At 36.7% G+C, this 20722-nt stretch overlaps 1 protein-coding gene and 1 long non-coding RNA gene across 7 annotated transcripts in view; one reads left to right on the top strand and one right to left on the bottom strand.

Annotated features, from left to right (window-relative positions):
- The window catches only part of LOC139811628 (uncharacterized), a 227368-nt gene that overhangs the window by 10791 nt on the left and 195855 nt on the right, over positions 1 to 20722 (bottom strand). For all 6 annotated transcript variants that reach the window (XM_071775935.1, XM_071775932.1, XM_071775938.1 and 3 more), the window contains exon 12: positions 4445 to 4507. In XM_071775935.1, the coding sequence (XP_071632036.1) occupies positions 4445 to 4507 (63 nt within the window). The remainder of the gene's footprint in view (positions 1 to 4444; positions 4508 to 20722) is intronic.
- Positions 14540 to 19145, top strand: LOC139811634 (uncharacterized). The gene is made up of 2 exons (XR_011731687.1): positions 14540 to 18122; positions 18213 to 19145. It is a non-coding gene; the product is annotated as an uncharacterized lncRNA (long non-coding RNA).

Raw genomic sequence — 20722 nt, 5'->3', positions numbered from 1 at the left:
TTAATATTTTCCCTTGAATTTGATTCGGAGCGAGTCTCTTTATCACAGTTTAATTTTAATAAGACGAAACGTTATTTCTCAGGCGTAATAAATCACGATTCTGCGTGATCGAGGTCGTTAACACGCAAATTTATAATTTTCCTAAATTTTTCCCAAGTATCCCGGAAGCTGAGATAGGGATTGACCCGCGATCGAGGGTCGCGAAGGGTCACGTCGAGAAACAGAGAGAAGGTAATGGAGAGAGAGAGAGAGGAGAGAGTAATGGAGAGTGACGTGTTGTGGAGCGGCGCGGGCCAATGAACGGTCGAGGGATGGAAGGAAGGAAGGAAGGAAGGAAGGAAGATGGGGCCCTGCCGCGGAGGAGAGCCGGTGCGTGCGGATCAATACCGATAATGTATACCTATAGGACGCGGAGACGCAGACTCTTGGGTGTGTCCGATCTCTCGCGCGCATGCAGTATCCCGAGTGCATGGTCGTGCGTGGTTTTCTCCCTGTCCCGCCGACTTTTCCGGGCCCGTTCCTTGCCCGTGGTCGATTCCTTCAAAAGGACATTGAACTCTGGCGTCCGTTAAACCCCCGACGTGAAACTCTCGCCCGGTAAAGCCTCCGCTTCACCCACTCACGAAGTTGTTCTCGCGCAGCCGTCAGCTGATAGAGCGTCCCGAATGTGAAGCGAGACCCTCTCTGAGGCTCCGTTTCGGGAAATTGCGAGACTTGTGACACGTTACACGCGATGCTTGAAGACGCAAGGGACGGAATATTGAGTTCCGTCTTGATTCAGTCGAGAAAAAGTGGTTTCGGACATCAAATTAAATCGCTCGTCGTTAATGAACTCCTAAAGAGCGCTATGAAATTCAGAATATCGATTCCTTATCATGGAAGTTATGGTAAAACGTTATAGTAATGATCAGAATCCCAAACGTCTCAATTATAGACATGTAAATGTTTAAGGATAACCGAATAAAATCAGAAACGATCAGAGCTGAATTTTCGGGAATTTACGTCGGGTTATTAAAAATACATCGTAATACGCTTCTTTCTAATAATAAATTTGCTCGTTAGCGGATTTAGAGCCACGAAATAATTTCGCGGAATAATCATTCGTGGAACATAGATAAAAATAAGAAAGTGATTCAGAAAATTCAAACGTAGTTTTTTATTTTTTTTCCATTTTCACGAAGAATTTCGGATGATTGATTCTTGACGCTTTAAAATTTTAATAATATAAAATTTTTATGATATGAGGGTCCAGTCCTTGTATGTAGACCTAAACGTTATGTAGAATGACTTGCTATTATTGGATGCGACCCAAGCCGGTCAAGCTATTAATATTTTCTTATTTGAAAATCCTCGCGTTCACGCGTTCACCGCCCGAGAGGAACGGAAAAACTAGATTTGGGAAAATCTTGGAAAATCTTTGGAAAATATTGAATTTCAAGGTAACTTAGCATTAACTCGACAATCCGCATTATATACGACTTATTCACGCGAATAAAGAAATCCCGCGAAAACGAAGCGATCGCTATCTGAGCTATCGCAGTTTATCGATAAGATATGCCGAGAGTGCAAGAAACATACTAATTTTATATTCAATGTCAAAAAGTATCATACATATGTGTGGGAGAAAAACTACATTCTGTAAAATATTCAGAAAAATAGATAGATATATGTAAATCTTTAATAATGGGAATGCGCCAAAGAAAAAAAACAATTTTCCAAAGATTTTAGCAACTTAACAATTATTTCTGCTTATACAGGAGAAAGCAAAAAGGGTGATGACTTTTAGTTATCGAATTATATAAGCACTGTTAAATGAGATTTTTATACAGAAATGTAGTTCTGTCATTTAAAGTCTTGTTATATATTCAAAATTAAATATCGACTAACTTAACTTTCCTTAATCATGTGTAACAATAAATTAATAACAATATTAAATTAATTGAGTTAATTTTAACTTGATTTGCGTTACACTATACTGCTCTTATATTTTTAATAATTGGAGAACAACCTTCATTTAATTTTTCAAGTGTCATTTGTTTCAAGCGTTTATAAAATTCTCAGAGATTATTCTTGTATCACGTTGTCACAAAATTATCGGTATCTCCTCATAATGTAAGTAGCAAACGATCGTTGATCGCGCGATACGTTGACGCAGCGGGTGCGATCGCGCGCTTTCGAGAATGCCTCGATGGGGACCGGTGTAACTATATGCACATTAAAAAGCAGGCCTTCCTACTCGGTAAGCACACGTTTCCGAAAATAACCGGCGAATATTAATAGACGCGTTAGATCCACGACGCGGCGCGGTGGAGGAGACGGAGAAGCAAGCGAGCGTAGAGAGGGTCGCGATATTTCGGAGCGCACCATGATCCTACAGCTATTCCACGCCGCGGTGCGCACTAAATTCGGTTACGAACGGAATATAAAAGAGATTGTACGATTATATCGACGAAACGGGAGAGCTTCCTCGACTTTTTCCTGGCGACCAAGATTAGGGACAACTGCGAAACGCATTTCGTATATACTATAGAAAATATAGTTGAAGTTTAATAAAAAAATAATTTCTCTAAATCCCAAGAAAAAGAACAATAATTTCCCGTAGATTTTTTTTATATCAAATACAATTTCGAATTTCTAAAATGCTCTATTACGTAATAATAAAACCTTAAGATTAAAGACCGTTTTGCCTCACGCCGCAGTTATTACATGTTCCGCGTAAAGTTTATTCAAAATGAAATATATTGTTAGATCCCTTTCAATCTCCTTAAAAAGAATTTGATTTGAAGATTAAGATTAATGAGATTTCATGGTTATACTTGGTCTATTATACCGCAGAGAGATTGTAAATTAGATTATTAAGAGTCGTTTCAGTTGAAAATTGTAATATAAAGATAATCTTATAACTTTAAATAGAATAAAACTTTTCTCTCAAGCCCGAACTCGTATTGAGCATGGAAATAACTACGAAAACACTGATAATTCCCTTTTTTTTTGCTAAACTTTGCAATTGCAGCGCTCATTTCATTTCATATGTAATATCTATATTAAACCTGGCAACGCGCGTATAGTCAAGTATGCTATATAACTTTTAATGACTGACAACTCCTAAACCTTTTTTACAGTAACTTTTTTCGAACAACTAACATTATAAAAATATCTTATTTTTTTGCTAAATAAAGTGAAATTCATTCTTTAACTTTTTTTTAAAATAATTATATTTGAATGTAATAATTATAGGTAGAGTAGAAATATTACAATTAAATAGAGAAGTAACATCTTCGGTCGAGCTGAATCTTGGTAGCTTAATAATAATATTTTTGTGTAAATTTTTGTATATACTTTTTCTAACTCAGCAAACAATTTTTTATGGAACAGTAAATTCACATACTTAAATAAATAATCGATATAACTTTTGATGCCAATAAGCATCCTTTCTAAATCACTGTAAAGAGTGTAGGTAAAGAATTTATTGCGAAAAATATCACCCCAGTCAGGGTTCGAATTTGGACCTTTCTCCAATCCGTGTGATGGGGGTCTATACTACTACTAGCAAAATTATTGTTTTCTGAAGCGAATATGTAACGCATTTAATTTATATGACGCCCTTCTTACATACGATAATAATGTATGGTTAATAGAACTGAAGTAACCGATCCTTGCTCATCATGATCCACGTTCTATGAGCGTTCGTATTAAGCCTCATTAAAGTGATCGCGGTGTCAAGTTCGCGGCGCGACGCGACGCGCGACGGTTCGCTACATTGTCCCTCCGAGTGAACGGATTGTGTGACACCGAGGGATTTCATTTCCAGGGGGCTGACACGCTCAGCTATTTTCGAATCGGACTCTACTGCCGAAAAGAAAAAGAGAGAGGGAAGAAGGGAGAGAGGGAGGGAGGGAGGGAGAGAGAGAGAGAGAGAGAGAGAGAGAGAGAGAGAGAGAGTCGGCAAATAAGAAGCAGTCGAAATATTGCCTACGAGGATCTGCGACCAAAATAAATCGGACGGACAACTTATTTTCTCGCGCGACGCTGCGTATCGCTACGATTCTTTAACTTCCTAACACTGAGATTAAGAACTTGTTAAATTTCTTGCTAAGAAAAAGCACTAAAGATACTTCAAAATCCGTGTTTCTCAGGACATAAAAGGTATCTGGTGGTATTAATATGTATTTTTCCGTATCAAAAAAGATATTTCATTATTATTTTCTAATAATCTTGATTAAAATAATAAAAATTTCTGCGAGATTTTTAGACATAGTATTCCATATAGTATCTAATTGTTCTTTCAGCTTCAGATTTGTGCTCGAGAAATATTGTAATATTAGATCAGGAGCAACAATATTGTCTTGACAAAAAATGTAGTCGTAAAAGAAGAGTAGATTTAAAAGCTAATTAATGTTATATTTGAAATATTACGATGCAAAGAAATAATTGTGCAACTTACCGGCATAAGGGCCAGAGGGTGAATTGTTATCCTTGCTGCCCTTCCCATCTTTGCTACCGCTTCCTGCAACAGCAAAGAATAAGAATTCGAAATTACAATGGAATACAAACTTATAAAAATACAAAATGTACAGAAAATGTGTATTTATATATGCATATATACAGGGTGTCTGGTAATTACCATCATGCTGTATAAGAGCATATTCTACAATACGAATAAAATTCAAAATGCAGTATTTTCCATGTCGAATCGCTTCAGAGCATGCATCAATGCTCAAGGTCACCATTTTGAACATTTACAATAGTACTGTGTATTTAAGATAGTAAATTAAGGAAGTTTCTTAATTCTTTGTATATTAATATGCAACCTTGATACATCATCGTATGCGTTTTAAAATAAACTCTATTAAAAGATAAATAAAAAAATATATCATTCCATTTAAAAAAAGTTGGTGACTTTGAAATATCCTTGTCCCTCTGACCTATAAGTGCTGGTCTATAAACCTTGCTTTAAAGGATATTTAAGTTCTAAGCCGTAAGAAATTGACCAATCACAGTGAAATGTGAGGAGAATATTCGACTGTGATTGGCCAATTTCTTACGGCTTAGAGCTTAAATACCCTTTAAAGCAAGATTGTAGACCAGCACTAACGAAAATCGTGTCATCCTCGAACGTTCCTCTTGAAAGCAAACAAGTTTCGTTTGAAGAATTTCTTTTTATATCATTAAAAATGAAAGAGTGTTTAGATGGCCGGTTTTAAGCATCTCTCCCTGCGCATGTACATGTATACAGGGTGATTTGTATAAATTGACCGATTTAATTATTAGCGAAAGAAGACATATGAAATAGTTTATATCGACATTTTCAGTACAAAAGAGGACATTATATAGTGAAACTTAAAAGTTATTGTACAATATACTATAAAATAAAAAATATAGTATTTCATTTAAAAAAATGAAATTGACTTTAAATGTGTGTGTGTGTGTGTCCTCCACCCATAAACTAATCGTTTCTACCATATAATGTCCTCTTTTGTATTGAACATCTCGGTATAAACTATTTTTTCGTATGTCTTTGAATGTCTTTCGTTAATAATTAAATCGATCACTTTATACGAATTACCTTTATATATGTATATATGTATTGAAATGCCTGGGGCATTTAAAATGGCACATCCTGTATATACATTTATCATAAAAATTGTCAATATTATAAATATTGCTAATCTAATACGCTTATTATAAACATATTCAAGTGATCTGTTATTACACGGATTTAACCATTATTTTTTTAGCTATCAAAATGAGGTCTAAAAAATAACACATCGATTTTCGTTACAATTCGATGAGCGAAATATGACTTCCTTGCCAGATGAGAAGGAAATCTCGGTCGTCTTCTTAAATGTGCCTGCCAATGGATGTATTGGCAAAGCGTCAAGTGACGTGGAAGACCGATTATTAGGGAAGCGAAAAGTATGACGCGATCGGTAGATACGGTCTTTCTCCCACCATTTAATAAATCGTAGAATCCGTCGTGTAACTCGGTCAGTCGGAAATGAAATTCACGAGGCACCGAAAGAAGTTCACATTTCCGGTGTCATTCGTCTTTCCTCGTCCAACGATCGATATCTAGCAGTTTCTGCAATCCTTTCGATTAATCGTTTTCATTTTAGAACGTGCCACATAATCAACGATTCGGAAATAAACTGTTTAAGAACGTCCGCGAGCTATCTACGCCACTACGATCTTAATAACTCACAATTAAAGCGATTTGTTTTGTTTTCTACGATTATCTGCACGGCTAATCGGTAATTCTGCAATTAAATTCGTAACACAATTGTAAAACAATGTTAATGTTTACGCTTTCATACCTCATCTTTCCGATGTAGACTTACACTTTTAAGTATATACATTTTCTCATTTCACTGATTTTACGTGTAAAACTTTTGCTATGTCGAAAGTACGTTTAATCCTTAGGGGGTCGGAATGTTTTGCAGATGCAAGTATAGGACAGCTTTCCAAGGACAGCAATTCAAGTGAGGGTTTTTTGTGCGATTTTTTAAATCAAAATTCAAGACACGGGTTTATTGAAAGAGCGATAGAGAAGTGGCGAAACCCGGAGAAGAAAGAGGGTGAAGGAAGGGTAGGAAGAGGAGGAGGATGTCTCGGAAAAAGAGACACGGCCCGTACCTGGGGAATAAGGACACGAGTAGTAAACTGGTCGCAGAATGGATTGCCGTTCGGAGTATATCAGTTAGACGTATGTGTGTTGATCCGTCCTTAAGGAGCCTTAACCTACACCAGAAAGCGTGACCTTTTCAGGTTTTACCCGACCCTGTACCGACATTTCTCGTAACGTTGCCGAGTCGAGAGCGCCGAGTTCGTTGACCCCGCGTTTCTCAGCGATACCTTATTCACGTTCTGCACTTTGTTTGTTCATTGCAGTTTCAGTTTTATTTACAATCAAATTTTCAAAGAATTCCTATAAATGTAGCAAGAAAAGCCAGATCGTAATACGTTTATTTACTATCAAATAAAATATTAAAAATATTAAATTAAAAGAAATAATAAAAAATAGTGGTAGTACTAGGTACCATATCTAAGTGTTAATAAAATCGATCTTGAATGGAGAGTTTTAATAGACACTTAGAAATTAGCATAATTCTCATGACAAAAGATAATTAACGAAAAAATATTGTAAAATTTGTGTATAAAATTGCTGTACAGGTGAATAAAAAGTATGATCGAAACGTTAGTTTGAACATACAGTACGCATTCTTCATACAGCTTCATAGAGAGTATAATGTGAGAATAGCTCGCAGGAGAATTTTTATAGGAAAGCGTTTTTCTTCTTGTAATTACGTTCATTTATGTTAATTTGTACAATTAAATAAAAAACAAAAAATACAAATTTTCACAAAAGTAAACAATTTGCTACCACGAAAATACAGAACATTTTATGGTTGCGACCACGCTGTGCCAATATTTATGTCCTCTCGAGATTAGACTCGCCGAGATGTAATTTTGCTCAGTGTATTTAGAACGAAACGTTAGAATCTCGAAGGTTCGAACCGCAAAGGAATTAGAGATGTGTGTAAATCTGTCGTAGCGTTCAAGGTTGCGGTGTAGGTCGGTCTGACACACAATCACTGATAGTATTACGTAACACGAGGATGCTAGCACAGATGAGTTCGTAATTAGATCTAATTATATTAATATGATATCGCTCCGATACGCCAAAACGCCGAAGCTTTAGCGTACAATATTAGCGTACAATATTGCACTTTATTGAAATTAATTTCTTTTCTTTTTCAATTATTCAACGAAATATATTTTGCAGCAGGAAACATTATTTGATAATTTCGCTATTGATTTTTATTGCATGGTACTTTCCGCCAAATTACGATCTAACAAGTTGACGGTCTCTTTTCGCAAACTTTCGGTTGGCGACTCCCTTTTTTTCGAATCGCGCTAGTATGTACATTATGCACTAGACGCTTGATTAGCCGAGCATGACGAGATAGTTCGCCGACAACTTGTTGGAAGTACGGTATCAGCTGCAATTTTGCAAGGCTACCTCACTGGGGGTTGGAAATAGTGAGAGTGGTCGAGGACAATGACGCGTGTGCTCTCCAACGTTAGGCGTCCGGGGAAAAGGGGGTGTCAAGGGTAGTGGTGGTAGTCGCGGTGGTGGTGGTGGTAGTAATGATGGTGGTGGTTGTTCACCCTCTGAATAAATCAATAAGTCCAGCCGATGCACGCGCTTCAACAGAACGCAATTGGAATACAAATTTCGAGTTGCTGGCTCATAAAAAATAATATTTTCTGTCTCTCTCTCTCTCTCTTTAACATGTTTCCATTCCGAAGCTAATTCCAAAAATCAAAATAACCATCACATTTTATCATCTATAGATAAAAGAAAACGATAACCTTAAGGATATTGGATGCTTTAAGACATATGAGACATTTTTTTTAAATTATAAAAATAATGTTAAGCTTACATACTCTTACGTTGCGCAGTTACGTTGGGGAAAAATGGAGCAAAATGTTGAGAAAGGTAAAGCGTATACAACAAAAATCATCTTTTAAAAGTTCGTCGAGGGAAGGATCGCGACTCGGACAATATGTGCTAGCGCGCGCGCGCCCAGACCCATTTCCGCAACATGTTGGGCCCAACTGACGTTCGAAGAATTCCGGTAACTTATTTCACATTCTCTTTCTATCAGGATAAAATTTAATGCATGCAGCAATGATCAAAATAGGATGCATATGCGGAGCTGCCGTGTCAAACGGAATTTTATGTAATCCTTTTAAGTACATGTGTAACCGCTCTCGCGACCGTGCATATCGATTCCGATGTATGTACGCTTTATGAATAAAATAGCGCGCTCGATCGCAATTTCCGGAGTCGCGAAGAGAAAACGCGCGCGCCTGTATCGTTATGTATATTTGATCCTGCTGAAAGATTGCGGACAAAAGACACGCCAATTTATAATGATGAGGACGCACGGTGTCGGAAGTGAGATCCGAGGCGAAACGACAGATTTAATTCATAATCGTTCTTAATGACACACTTTTCTCCAAGTCGTGCTCTATGGAGAGATCTATTATTATCGAGAATTAATTTTTTCAACGATAAATCCGAAAGATAACAAAAAAATATACATCGAGACGTTTTAAAGACGTTGTAAATTGCCGTTATGTCTCTTTAACGGAAAAGGATAAGGCTGTGGACGCGAATAACGAAATGGTTACTAAATATGGAAGGAAACATGTATTTTTTTCTCCTAGTTACTCTTACGATAATGACATAACTGTATTTTGTACGGTGCGTGGTGATTGCGTGGTATCTGCGTATTCTGCGTCGGGAAAACGCGCGGAAGGCGCACGGCGGAAAACGCACGACGGCGACTCACCCGATATCGCGGTCAAGTTGCGGCAGCTGTCGCGCGCGACGCGTGGGATGCCCTTAAAATTTGCTCTATTTATAGCTCGCACCACTATACGGCGGCGACGAACTGTTGAAAGTGAGGTCGTCATCGCGATGCGATCGAGATAGGGATATTCGTAAGGAGATACTCGTAACTGACGAACACGCTGAACCGCACGAATACGTTGAAGAAACGTCGAGAAACAAAGATTAACTCATTAAATCTTGGGAGGCTTCTACGCGCTTTTCTGTTTAACTCTTTATTGAAGTGTCCATATATAGGAATACCTATTTCCTCGCAATTTCTCTATGTTTTTATGTACTTTATAATTTGTTTGTGTAATATATTTGGTATCGTTATGTTTCCAAGACTTGTATGTGTACATGAATAATATAAATATGTAATTATTTTTCCGTTTTGTAACCCTATACCACTGATAATTTCTAATTTTATCTGTCACTTCTAAAATAAAATTTCATTATTAATAATTGAAATTTGACACTGCAAAATTCTCTCGTAAGAATTTTAAAAATTTACTTATAGTTAACTTATATCTGCAGTATATTTATATACTACCGTTTAAAAGTTTGAAAGCACTATCTTCTTAAGAAAAACAACAGTGGTGCCAATAAAATTCTTGAAATAAAATTTTTCCTATGGAGAATGATTAGAAACAAATAATACTGTGTTTAATAGTTAAAACACACAGTAAAGTTTTTCATATATGACGTTTTTCTTTAGAAGTATTGGCACCACTGTTATTTTTCTTAAGAAGGTAGTGCTTCCAAACTTTTAAACGGTAGTGTATATATATTTTATATTTAAATTAAATTTTTTTCGTTAAAAAGTAGCAAAATTTCTACGATATTAAATTCACCATTTTGTAGTTTCAATTTTTCACTACAAATTTAAAATTAATAGCCTAAAAAACTTACGTAATTATAAAATAAAATTTTATACGTAAATAAGTCATAGTTTTTTTCCTAATTTAGCTGCTATATTGATTTATTAAATTTTGATTTCAGATTTGCAATTAACATTAACAATTACAATTAACTCGATCCCAAAACCCTCATATACTAAAATTCAGTAAAATATGTATAAATGTTTAACAGAGTGTGCAATAAAGAGTTAAATCCTTAATGTAACTCGGGTGCTAAACAAAATTTTTAGATCGCAATTGGTATTTTAGCGTAAAAACTGTTGCTCTTTCCGAAAATTAATAAATAATTTCGTCTATTTTTTTAGTGGAATTTTTGTTACATTTTTGTCATTACTCAAATAATAATTATATCTATTTATTCTACAAAAAAAGTAGACGAAATCATTTATTGTGGTTGAATATTTGTCAATAAAAAAGCATGAGTCATTTTGATAATCTCCATTTTTAACCTTTGTATCTTCCTTTTCAGATATCTTATCCCATTGCCGATTAAATTTTCAAAAAAGGAGTAGCTCTTTTTATCCTTAAATACTAATTACGGTTAAAAAATTGTGTTATTGTGACTCGAGTTATGAGGATTTAAAACAGAAAAGTGTGTAAGACATTAAGCTTCTTAGGCTTAATGGATTAAAAAATCCTATTGAAACTGGCGAAACATTTTAAAGTTTAGATATTTTTTTTAATATGGATGTCGACTGATAATTTACTAATCCCGGATAATTTTTAACAGTTAATCTTTCGGAACAATAATAATGAATAATAATAATAATAATGAAAATAGGAAATTCTTGGTTTTCTCTGTTTGACAGGTTGAATTGGATTTTATTTTTATTATAACAATACTGTATTCATATATTGAAGTTTTGTTGCCCGATTAAGTATATTTCCCATAATAATTCTGATTTCGGTTAAAAAAAAAACGTACTATCTTCAGAACTCTATGTATACGTGGCATGTGAGTCGTGAGATCTGACAAGTATCCTAATTAAGCGGCATAAATGTATCGTTTATTTTTTCACAGGGATCACAATGACTTCTACTAAAAGCGTGTGTCCTTACACATATATTTAAATATGTTAAATTAACTCATTCTCAAGATTAATTCGGGCTTTCTAATTAACGAACGTTATCAACTTTTTCTCGCTATCATCACCTTCGCTTTTTCACATTAATGAACCGTAAATGCCGCACTTAAACGCATTGTTTCCAGTTGTTGGAATAAAAGTTGCGCTTCAGTTATTCTTCATTAAGTTATCAACTAAGACAAGTTAAATGCGAACGAAAGAGTTTGTTACAATTGTAAATGTGTAATGACGACCAACTTTTCATCGTGAGAACGCGCTCTTTCCGAAGTAAAAGTCTCTTCCACTTCTTGCTAAGTTCTTATTATTGACGGCATGTACTACATTATAAATGGTGTTATAAATAATGTAACAGTCCGCTTGCGAGGCTAGCCGCGAGGTAATCTTACCGAGCCGAATTTCCCGACCATGTAATTGCATGTTGTAATTACGGCCGCACCACTTTCCAGTTCGAAAGTGAAGTTCATCTAGATAAAATCAAGTGAGTGGTGGTAAATTCATTGCGACAATTAAGCCGTAAGCATTGATAATCGTTAATAATTGATCGCACAAATCGCGCTTTAATATTATTAAACTAAAAGACAGCAAATTAAATGTCTCAAGTATTTTAAATATTGGCCTGAAATACTGCGGCGAAAAGGGAAATTCGGCAAGTTTCTTTTCTTGATTTATTTTCCGAGAATATGGCGTGTAAGAATTCCGATCCGTCGCGATGTGCAGGTTTGCGCATGGTTACATCGAGCTGACGTCGCTCGAACTCTCCTTATCTTTCGCGAACAAAGCAGAAACGAAGTGCAGAAACGAAGAGCCTTCTTTAACGGCTCTCGAGAGTTATTCACCTGCGACTGTGGAAACTGAGAGCTCATCATTCGCATGATTAACGGCACGCGCAGCGATTGTATCTTCTCTAAAAAGATGAATGAGGGAGCTATGTCAAAGATCCGTCGCGTCATACTCGTCAATCGTGAAAAAAGAAGATAATTTTAAATTACACCAAAAAAGCGTGTGGAGCTTCCGAACAATGAAGAAGCTCGATCATGCAATAAAGGGTATTTTGCAATTACGACTAATGTAGATTAACTTTGATCTGGGTTTAACTTACTTTTTATCTTTTTCTAGTTCTAAGAATAAAAAAAAGTAAGTTAAATTGAGCTTAAAGTTAAACTGCATTGATAGAAATGGACATACGACGATTAATCGTAAATCCGCGGAATTACGATTATTCATCGATTAATCATCGATAATCACTTCTTGCAAAACGACACGTATTTATCGCGCATCGTTCTCCAGATGGAGAAGAGTCGGCCGAGCTGAATTGACGAAATGCAAAGCCGAGAGAAATCGGTACGGCTTTAACGGTACGTCGTCGCGTCTCCGTCGCGTCGATTGGATCGGCCGGCCGTCTATTTGTTTCGACGAAGGAGCGCGGGCTCTCCGTCGTCGAGCGCCTTCTTTAACGGCTCTCGAAGCGTTATCCACCTGCGACCGTGAAAACTGAGAGCTCATCGTTCGCATGACTAACGGCACGTGCAGCGATTGCCGTGTCTCACGCGAGCGCGAACGCGCCGCGTGAGGCGCGCCGCGCCGCGTCACGAAATTAATGGGACGGATGCGAGAGCGTCGGGCAGCGTCGACGCGCGTTAGACTTTCGACGGGGAAAAAAACGAGAACGACCTTGCTTCGCCTTTCTGGAAATCTAATCATCACTGATGTCCAAGACGAGATATTCCCGCAAACCAAAAGTGACGATATCCGAGTAACACAGACGGATAGGACGCGCGTCCTGATGGTTTTCGAGGAATTCTTCTCTTCGAAATATTCTCTCTAGCGTGAGAAAATTCTAAAACTTCTTTCTTTATTTCTCCAGGATGTTTATTCAAATCTAAGAATAAATTAACCCTTTAACTGCTTTTTGGACGAGAATACTAGCGACGATATTACATATTGCCCGTTAGACGCTTTGGAGTTAATTTGGGCCGCAAGTTTGTCAAGCAAATCTTCATAATTTGACTACAAACATGACCAAAAATCAAAATTGTTTAATCAACTAATGTTTTATTTTATATTAATAATTGAGGTAAGAAGAGAAGTAAAAGGAAAAAATGCATAAAGAAAAAATACTAATTTATTTAAATTGTTTTTCTGTATGATAAATTCCAAAGCATGGAATAAAACAAAGGGCAACATTACAATGTTTACGACTTGACTTCTGATTGTGAGAATCTGACTAGGTTCCTTTCGTCTAAAGTCTAAAGCATCTGACGGGCGATGTCGTTGTGCGAGTATTCTCGTCTAAAGCAGTAAATGGGCTAAATTTTGCTAAACTTCGTAATTCTTTTTCTTACTTATACGATGATAAAGAAAAAATTAATTAGTAGTGTTTTAAATAACAGATAACGTTTTAATTAAATCCTTTTAACAGATTAGAAAAATTATAAAAGAATCTTAATTGAATTTCATAAATATTATGTAAAAACTTTAATAAAGTTACAAAAATATTACACACACAAAATGTTCATTTATTTATCTCCAGGAAATAAAAAAATACAGAATCTATTATAAACATAAATGACATAAAGATGTCGGTATTTAAATATTAAAGAACTATTTTTATAAACAAAACGAGATTTATGCAAAAATTTCAAGCATAACTTATGTAACACTTTGGTACGAAAAGAAAGTAGTACTTTGCTACTTGCAAAATAAAAACAAAATCGTCGAGGAGATAATTTTGGGAAATATTCTCCAGATTGTCCCAGGTTCTCCCAGGTAATAGCCAACTTTCTCTCGCGATCGTTGGATTTTTATTTCATTCTTATATAATATTTTGCATTTTTATCTAATACATATCTTAAAGTAACCACTGCACAATATTACTTTGACTCGATCGCCAAACGTGTTCGCTACGATATATTCTCGTATCGGTCGGATGACGATGACGGCGTTTTAATTTATAAACTCGACATAACCTCAGCGATAAAACCGGCATCGACTGTATCGAGGCACGTTGTTGCGGTAAATTGCACAGATTAGCGGTCCAATACGTGTGGCTTATCGCGTACGTCAAAATGTTATCCGCAGAATCGAACGGTCGCGGTAAGACCGTCACACTTAGGTAAACAATGACTTTTTTCCTTATACAGTCAAAAAAATTGAAAAAGAGAATAATCACTTTTTGTAGCTTTTAGACGTTTAAAAAAGTTCACGATATAGAGAGATGTTTTAGCTTCGTCGCGTGGATAATGATTTTTGTGATCAATTAATGAAAATATATTGTATATACATGCATATTCCATTAATTAATATGGCAACGTGAAAAGAAAAAGAGGGAAGATGAACCGCGCAAGAAGTTCAGTTAAAAAGAACAGGCCTAAGGTTTCAGTTGATTGAATCGGTCAGATAATATCGTATAAAACGATCCATATAAATACAATTGTTCGTTTACAAAAGAGATACTTTCAGTCAGAGACTCCGCGTGTCAGGGACGTTTTACGCGCAGTAAAAGTAGTGATTTATGTTCAGTACTTGCACAACTCCTTCGAAAATGTGGATTTGGGGATGCTTTTGAACGTGCGAATTTAATGCAGCGATAATGGTGCTTGCATACAAGTACATCTGCTCTATTCAGTCAACCGCTAATTGGAAAACCGTCAACGTATTCCGTCAATGGCGACGCTTCGAAACAATGCATTTGCTCGGTGCTTCTCGAATCTTTCATTAACTCACCCTAAAAGCATAAATTTTTCAAGACGGCAATATAATTTTGTATTGCAGTGCCGCTTATAGAAGCAATACTCGGTCGGTCGATATTTTTCGTTATGATGAAAGAAGCGGAAAACTGTCGAGAAAATGAAACGGGAGAGACGAGGATGAGGAGGAGACGAGTAATATCGCGCGAGTAATATCGCCCTTCGAGGAACTGTCCTTTCTCGATAAAATAAAATACGACTACGGTAAAGTGGGGATATTAACGACAAGAAGGAGATACAAGGACGATTAAAAATATCCGTGAATAAATTCTGACTCGGTTAGATGATTCCGTTAAACGGTTGACAGAGGAATTCTTCGACTGTCCAACAATTCACACTGATTCACGTTGAATTCTGAAAAATTCTGGGTTTTTCACGCAATATCGAAGAGGTCGGTTCTGTGCGGACGACCGAGGGAGACGCGTATCTTCCGACTCTCGAGGTCGCAGTCGTCGCCGCTGTCGTCGAGGTCGGTGAATGCTCGACCGTGATGGAGGCGCATACCATTCCCGGGTGCAGGGGTAGCATTCGCCCCGTCGCCCGCGGGGTTGGTAGACGGACCAGCAGACGGGAGTAACGATTGCCACCACTACCTCTCCCTGACGAGAGGATGCTCGCGCCCCCGCCGAGCCTCGTTCACCTACCAACATCCACCACCTACTAACCGATCGGAAAACATCCCCCTTTCGGTCATTCCCTGCAGAAGCTGCAGAAGGCGCCTATAATTTCATAATAGTTTCATAATGAGGCGTGTGACCGAAATTATGGTTACACTTGCCGAAATTCGTAGAGATACTAATTGAAATAATTATTCTGGCGCTGCAACACACGATTGGATAAAAGCGCACATTTTTCGCAAAATATACTGAAATAGATTCTTTTCCCAAACAAAAATATTAAAGAATTTCGATAGTTATTTTGTCAACTATCGTGAATAATATATTTCATTCTCGTCCTTTTTTAATCCTTAACATTATCAATTTTACACTGAAGATGATCTGATAACAGACCGAAACGTATGTTATATGTAGTTTTAGTTTTATTATAAATACAATGTTTCAACGTTAACACTCATTGTCAGTTGCAGCTCTATGCTCTATATATTTTCTTTAGTTAATTTATTAATCGTCTAAGCCTTTGATATTTAATCTCATTTGTCTTTGCAGAGTTTGATAAACGATTTTCCTTCAAACATAGCGATCTTCTTGGAAATTATAATTTTTGTAGCACAAATTAAACTAATTACGTCATTTTTAAATCATTTTTCTGTAAATTGTGCGAGGAGAAGAGGTGGCATTTCGAAGATACCGCTAAATCCTAAATGTTAAGATAAACTTTATACTTTACAGAACTTGAAATTATAAACTTGAAAGATCAATATTGGAATGAGTGAGCAAGTTTGAAAATTGTTGGACGCAGTGCTCCTTTTTCAAATTTGCAGTTTGCAAGATTGCAAGATCACTCCTCAACAATATTTAGCTCGTCTGTGTCATCCGCCTTAAATTGGACTTCCGCGTCCTTGACTGCGATTTCGCGTGATATCATTCACCGAAGGACCAGACGGCTGTACGTGCGAATCGAGCACGTACAAATCACGCTTTCAACACGCACGCATACGCCAAACTTATCGATAAGTATACGGTCATTCTCGTTGGGATTATACTCACGCAGCAAATCAATAAGGCCAAATCACCTTACCGGGAAAATCCAATATTCGCGCAAAAAGATCAATATATCAGCAACAATTGCCTTAAGAGTGAATCTCACTTTAATCCTCTCTCGAACGTGTCCGGAAAATGTCCTTCAATGTTCTCGAGGCTCTTGTGAAAAGTCGACGAGTAACTTATCATTAACTTTCTTCCACAGAAAGCTAATAATCGCTCGTGGAAACAATAATAAGCGCAGTGAAAATACAAGTGTAACGCTTTTATCTATATTTATATTTTTGCGACACGTGCGAATAAAACAAGGACGTTGAACGAAGAAAGTTCTATGTTTTTGATTTCGATTTGAAACCTGTTTTCATAAGTAAATAGCCAATGAATAAATTAATATTTATCCATCCAAGATTTTTATTGGATAAATATTGACGAGAAAATTCACGCATGAGGGAAATAGCTGGGAGTAATAAATAATTTCGTCGAGTTATCAGAACGACAGACGGGAGCAGCGACTCCCGTCGAAAAAGAGCGCGGCACAATGTCGTGAATGGATTAAATCGCACGTTATCGCTAACGGTTATTTATAGAGTGCGGTGTCGATACGCCGCGAGCGCGAGGAAAAGAAGTCCCTTGCCGTCGCGTCCATCCGAACGAGTAGAAAGATGCAATAACAATGAAATACAAGTCCGCTGCAAAATAAAGCGCTACTTAGAAGTTGACCGAAGAAGTGAGAACTTTCGCTGTCTTTGCGGTGCGCTCTTGAAACTACCGCATATCTCTCCTCTATTTCTCAACCACTCATAATTCAAAAAGCATTAGCGTCTCAGGTTTATACAGATATACACTCTGCGTATTTCTATCAAATTAAAAGAATAATGGAAGCAGGGTTGTTCCAGAATTAGGACCGATTTCGGGGCATCCGGATTTTAGATTTTTAAATGACTGCATTTATCGAATCAGACTCTCTCTCTTATTCTCCCTCCTCCTCTCGTAATTCCGTGTAGTGCTTTTCTCCAAGTCTGAAGTCCGACTTGCGCGAGAGCCTGAAAATTTGACGAGGTGTATAGACGAGCCGCGCGCTGGCGCACAGGCGGCCGAATCGGCGGACGCGGAAACATTCGCGGATGAACCTTCCGTCGGACGAATCAATAACGGGAACCCTCGGGTCTCGGGTGTGAAGGAGACACCTCCGGAGCGGCGGCGGCGGCAGCGGACCCGCTCACTCGCTCACTGCGCGCGCGGGGATGTCCCACGCACAATGTGGCGTACCTTCTGCGCGCCCCCCGCGTTTGTTCACCCGCTCCAACACGACGGTAAGTTTCGTTTTGGGCGCAGGTAGCTACGGGACCCCCGAGTTTTTTTTTTTTGGTATATTTCTAGCATTTGTTTTTCTTGTACACCAGTAACTGTACCAGGCGACCGACTGCATTAAGCTGTGTCACATGATGCGCATTCGTGCCGGTGAAAAGTCATGTAGACGTGATCGATAATGACAAAGATTTGATCTTTGATGCTCCTCCAGAAAAAGGAACGAGGTTGTCAGGATGAACACAAAATATTGCACAGAAAATTATAAAACACAACTGAAAAAAGCACCTATACATTATAAAACTTGAATATATGAAAGTATTTATATTTGTGTATAAATATTTTATACGTGCATGTTTAGCATCTATGCACAGAAATGTATTATATTAATTTTCGAGGGAAGAGAGAAATTGAGGAAAGCTCTGAGATTGAAACTCTTTTAAATCGATGAAGAACTTTGCGCGAAACGAAGAAAAAATATGATAAGAGGGGTGCTAGTTTCGTCAGTTACGTTACTGATCAGGATAGAGGAGCATGGGACGGCTCGCAACGTGTAACATGGCCGAGGCCTTGTCTCTCCCTCCCTTTTGCCGCCCTCTCTACCGCACAGACAAGCTTTCAAGGTCGGTTACATTCAACTGGAAAATCACTCGCTGTAATGCTGTTAGATAGCGCCACGTTACAGCGTCTGCGAAACACGTGGTGCAACAAAAGTCGCGCGATTGTTGAGGAGAGGGAACCCTACAATAAAGAATAAAGCCACTTATCAAGAAATAATCTCCAGAATTTTCTAAGATTCTAGGGATAAAAATGTTCAAATTTCTATATTTTTATACTCGATGTTGCGAGGATTGCGAGGAATTGAAGTATTTAATGTTTTTTTAGCAATAGATCCCAACAGCAATAATATCCTGTGTATCTGTAGAATACATATACTGATGTACTTAATATATTGACAACATCTTATACTTTACGATATTATCTGAACATTTTCAGAATAATACTATTGAATAAAAAGACTTTCAGGACTTGAGAAATTCTTCATTTAATAGCTAATTTATGCGTAAAATATATTGTCTACATCAGTGAGCTCTATATACACTGGAAGGAGGTTTCGCCTATTAGTCGTCAACTTAGAGTCTTAATTTTTTTTATATGATTTACATAAACATTTTACATAAATAATCCCAAAAGTTGTGCAATATTGACCGTATAATTTTTTTGTAATATATTCAGACATTGACCACTTTGAAAATCATGGATAATCAATGATTTTTATCCGTCTACACTACTCGATCACTAGGATGAGCCGCGAGTAGGATCATCCTCCAGCTTAGAACGGGCATAAGGAATAAAATATTCCCACCGTTAGAAAAAGATACATACTGGGTGGCTAGCTTTATTACGGATATGTTACGTTGATTGGTTAATGTTATTATATCATAGCATAAGTTGCATTCAGCAAGAAAAGCAGCTTAGTGATTCTTTAATATGATTGGTTTATTATACACTTTTAGATCTAACAAAAGACTAAAGGCAAGAACCAATCATATTAAAAAATCACTGAGCGATTTTTGAGCTGTTTTTTTTTTCACTGAAGGTAGCCAATGGCTGTGTTCAGCAGAGAAAGTTGCTTTGCAACTGTTAAAAAATTCGTGAATTTAATTGGTGTGCTCTTAAAGTATACACCATCAATCCAATCAGATTCCTAAATTTTACGACAGTTGCAAAGCTGCTTAGTTTTTTTTGCTGAACGTACGCAACTATAGACAAGTAGTGTATTCATAGTTTATTCTTATATTTAATAACGTCTTAAAATGAGAGCTGTACAGCATCTTTAAAACATTACTTAAGACGATCTTGAAATAAGAATGGACTTAACTAATGTCTTAAGATCCTAATACGACTCTGTGATTGCTTATAAGTCGGTCTTCTAAGATCCGACTATGAATATCGGCCTATGAATACGAGCCTATGAATATACATAAATACGAGTTCTTTATGTGAACACTGAACACTTTTTAACATTTTTATAACTTTTAATAAAATAATTCACAAAAACCATTTTAATTTTTATGCTTAAATTGATATAAAATAAAGAAAGGCAATTTTAAAACTTTGACATTGTACTCGAATATAAAGTTCACTGGTCTATAAACATGTTCTTTTGCTAGAAAACGATCATATTCATTTCGTTTCTAAAGAATTGATCATGCACTTATTACTATTTTTGTCGTTTTAATTGTATTAATTGTATGAAAAAATGGTGAGAACGAAAAACATTTTTAAAGTACTTTAGCATATACTGTCTTACGTCGATAAAACTGAAAATGTGAATAGAGTTATCGACGATTGATAAAAATTAACAGTCGGTAATTATCTTTCTCGTAACTGCTTAAAGTTTTCGTGTCGTGTGAATAAATATATCTAAAAACTACTAAAGATGCAATTTGCGTTATCGGATTATGCATATATATAACATTCGTAGCGGATCATAAATATTATTAATAGTCATCAAATTTTCTACACACAACACACTTTTGTATTTAACTACATGTTGGACATGCAGCTTATTTCTATTAAATTGCAAGAAGTAATAAATTGA

Source organism: Temnothorax longispinosus, chromosome 4 (assembly GCF_030848805.1).
Source record: "Temnothorax longispinosus isolate EJ_2023e chromosome 4, Tlon_JGU_v1, whole genome shotgun sequence".
In the NCBI taxonomy this organism is placed as follows: domain Eukaryota; kingdom Metazoa; phylum Arthropoda; class Insecta; order Hymenoptera; family Formicidae; genus Temnothorax; species Temnothorax longispinosus.
The sequence above is the reverse complement of the archived record's forward strand: the minus strand, read 5'-3'. Positions and strand labels throughout refer to the sequence as shown.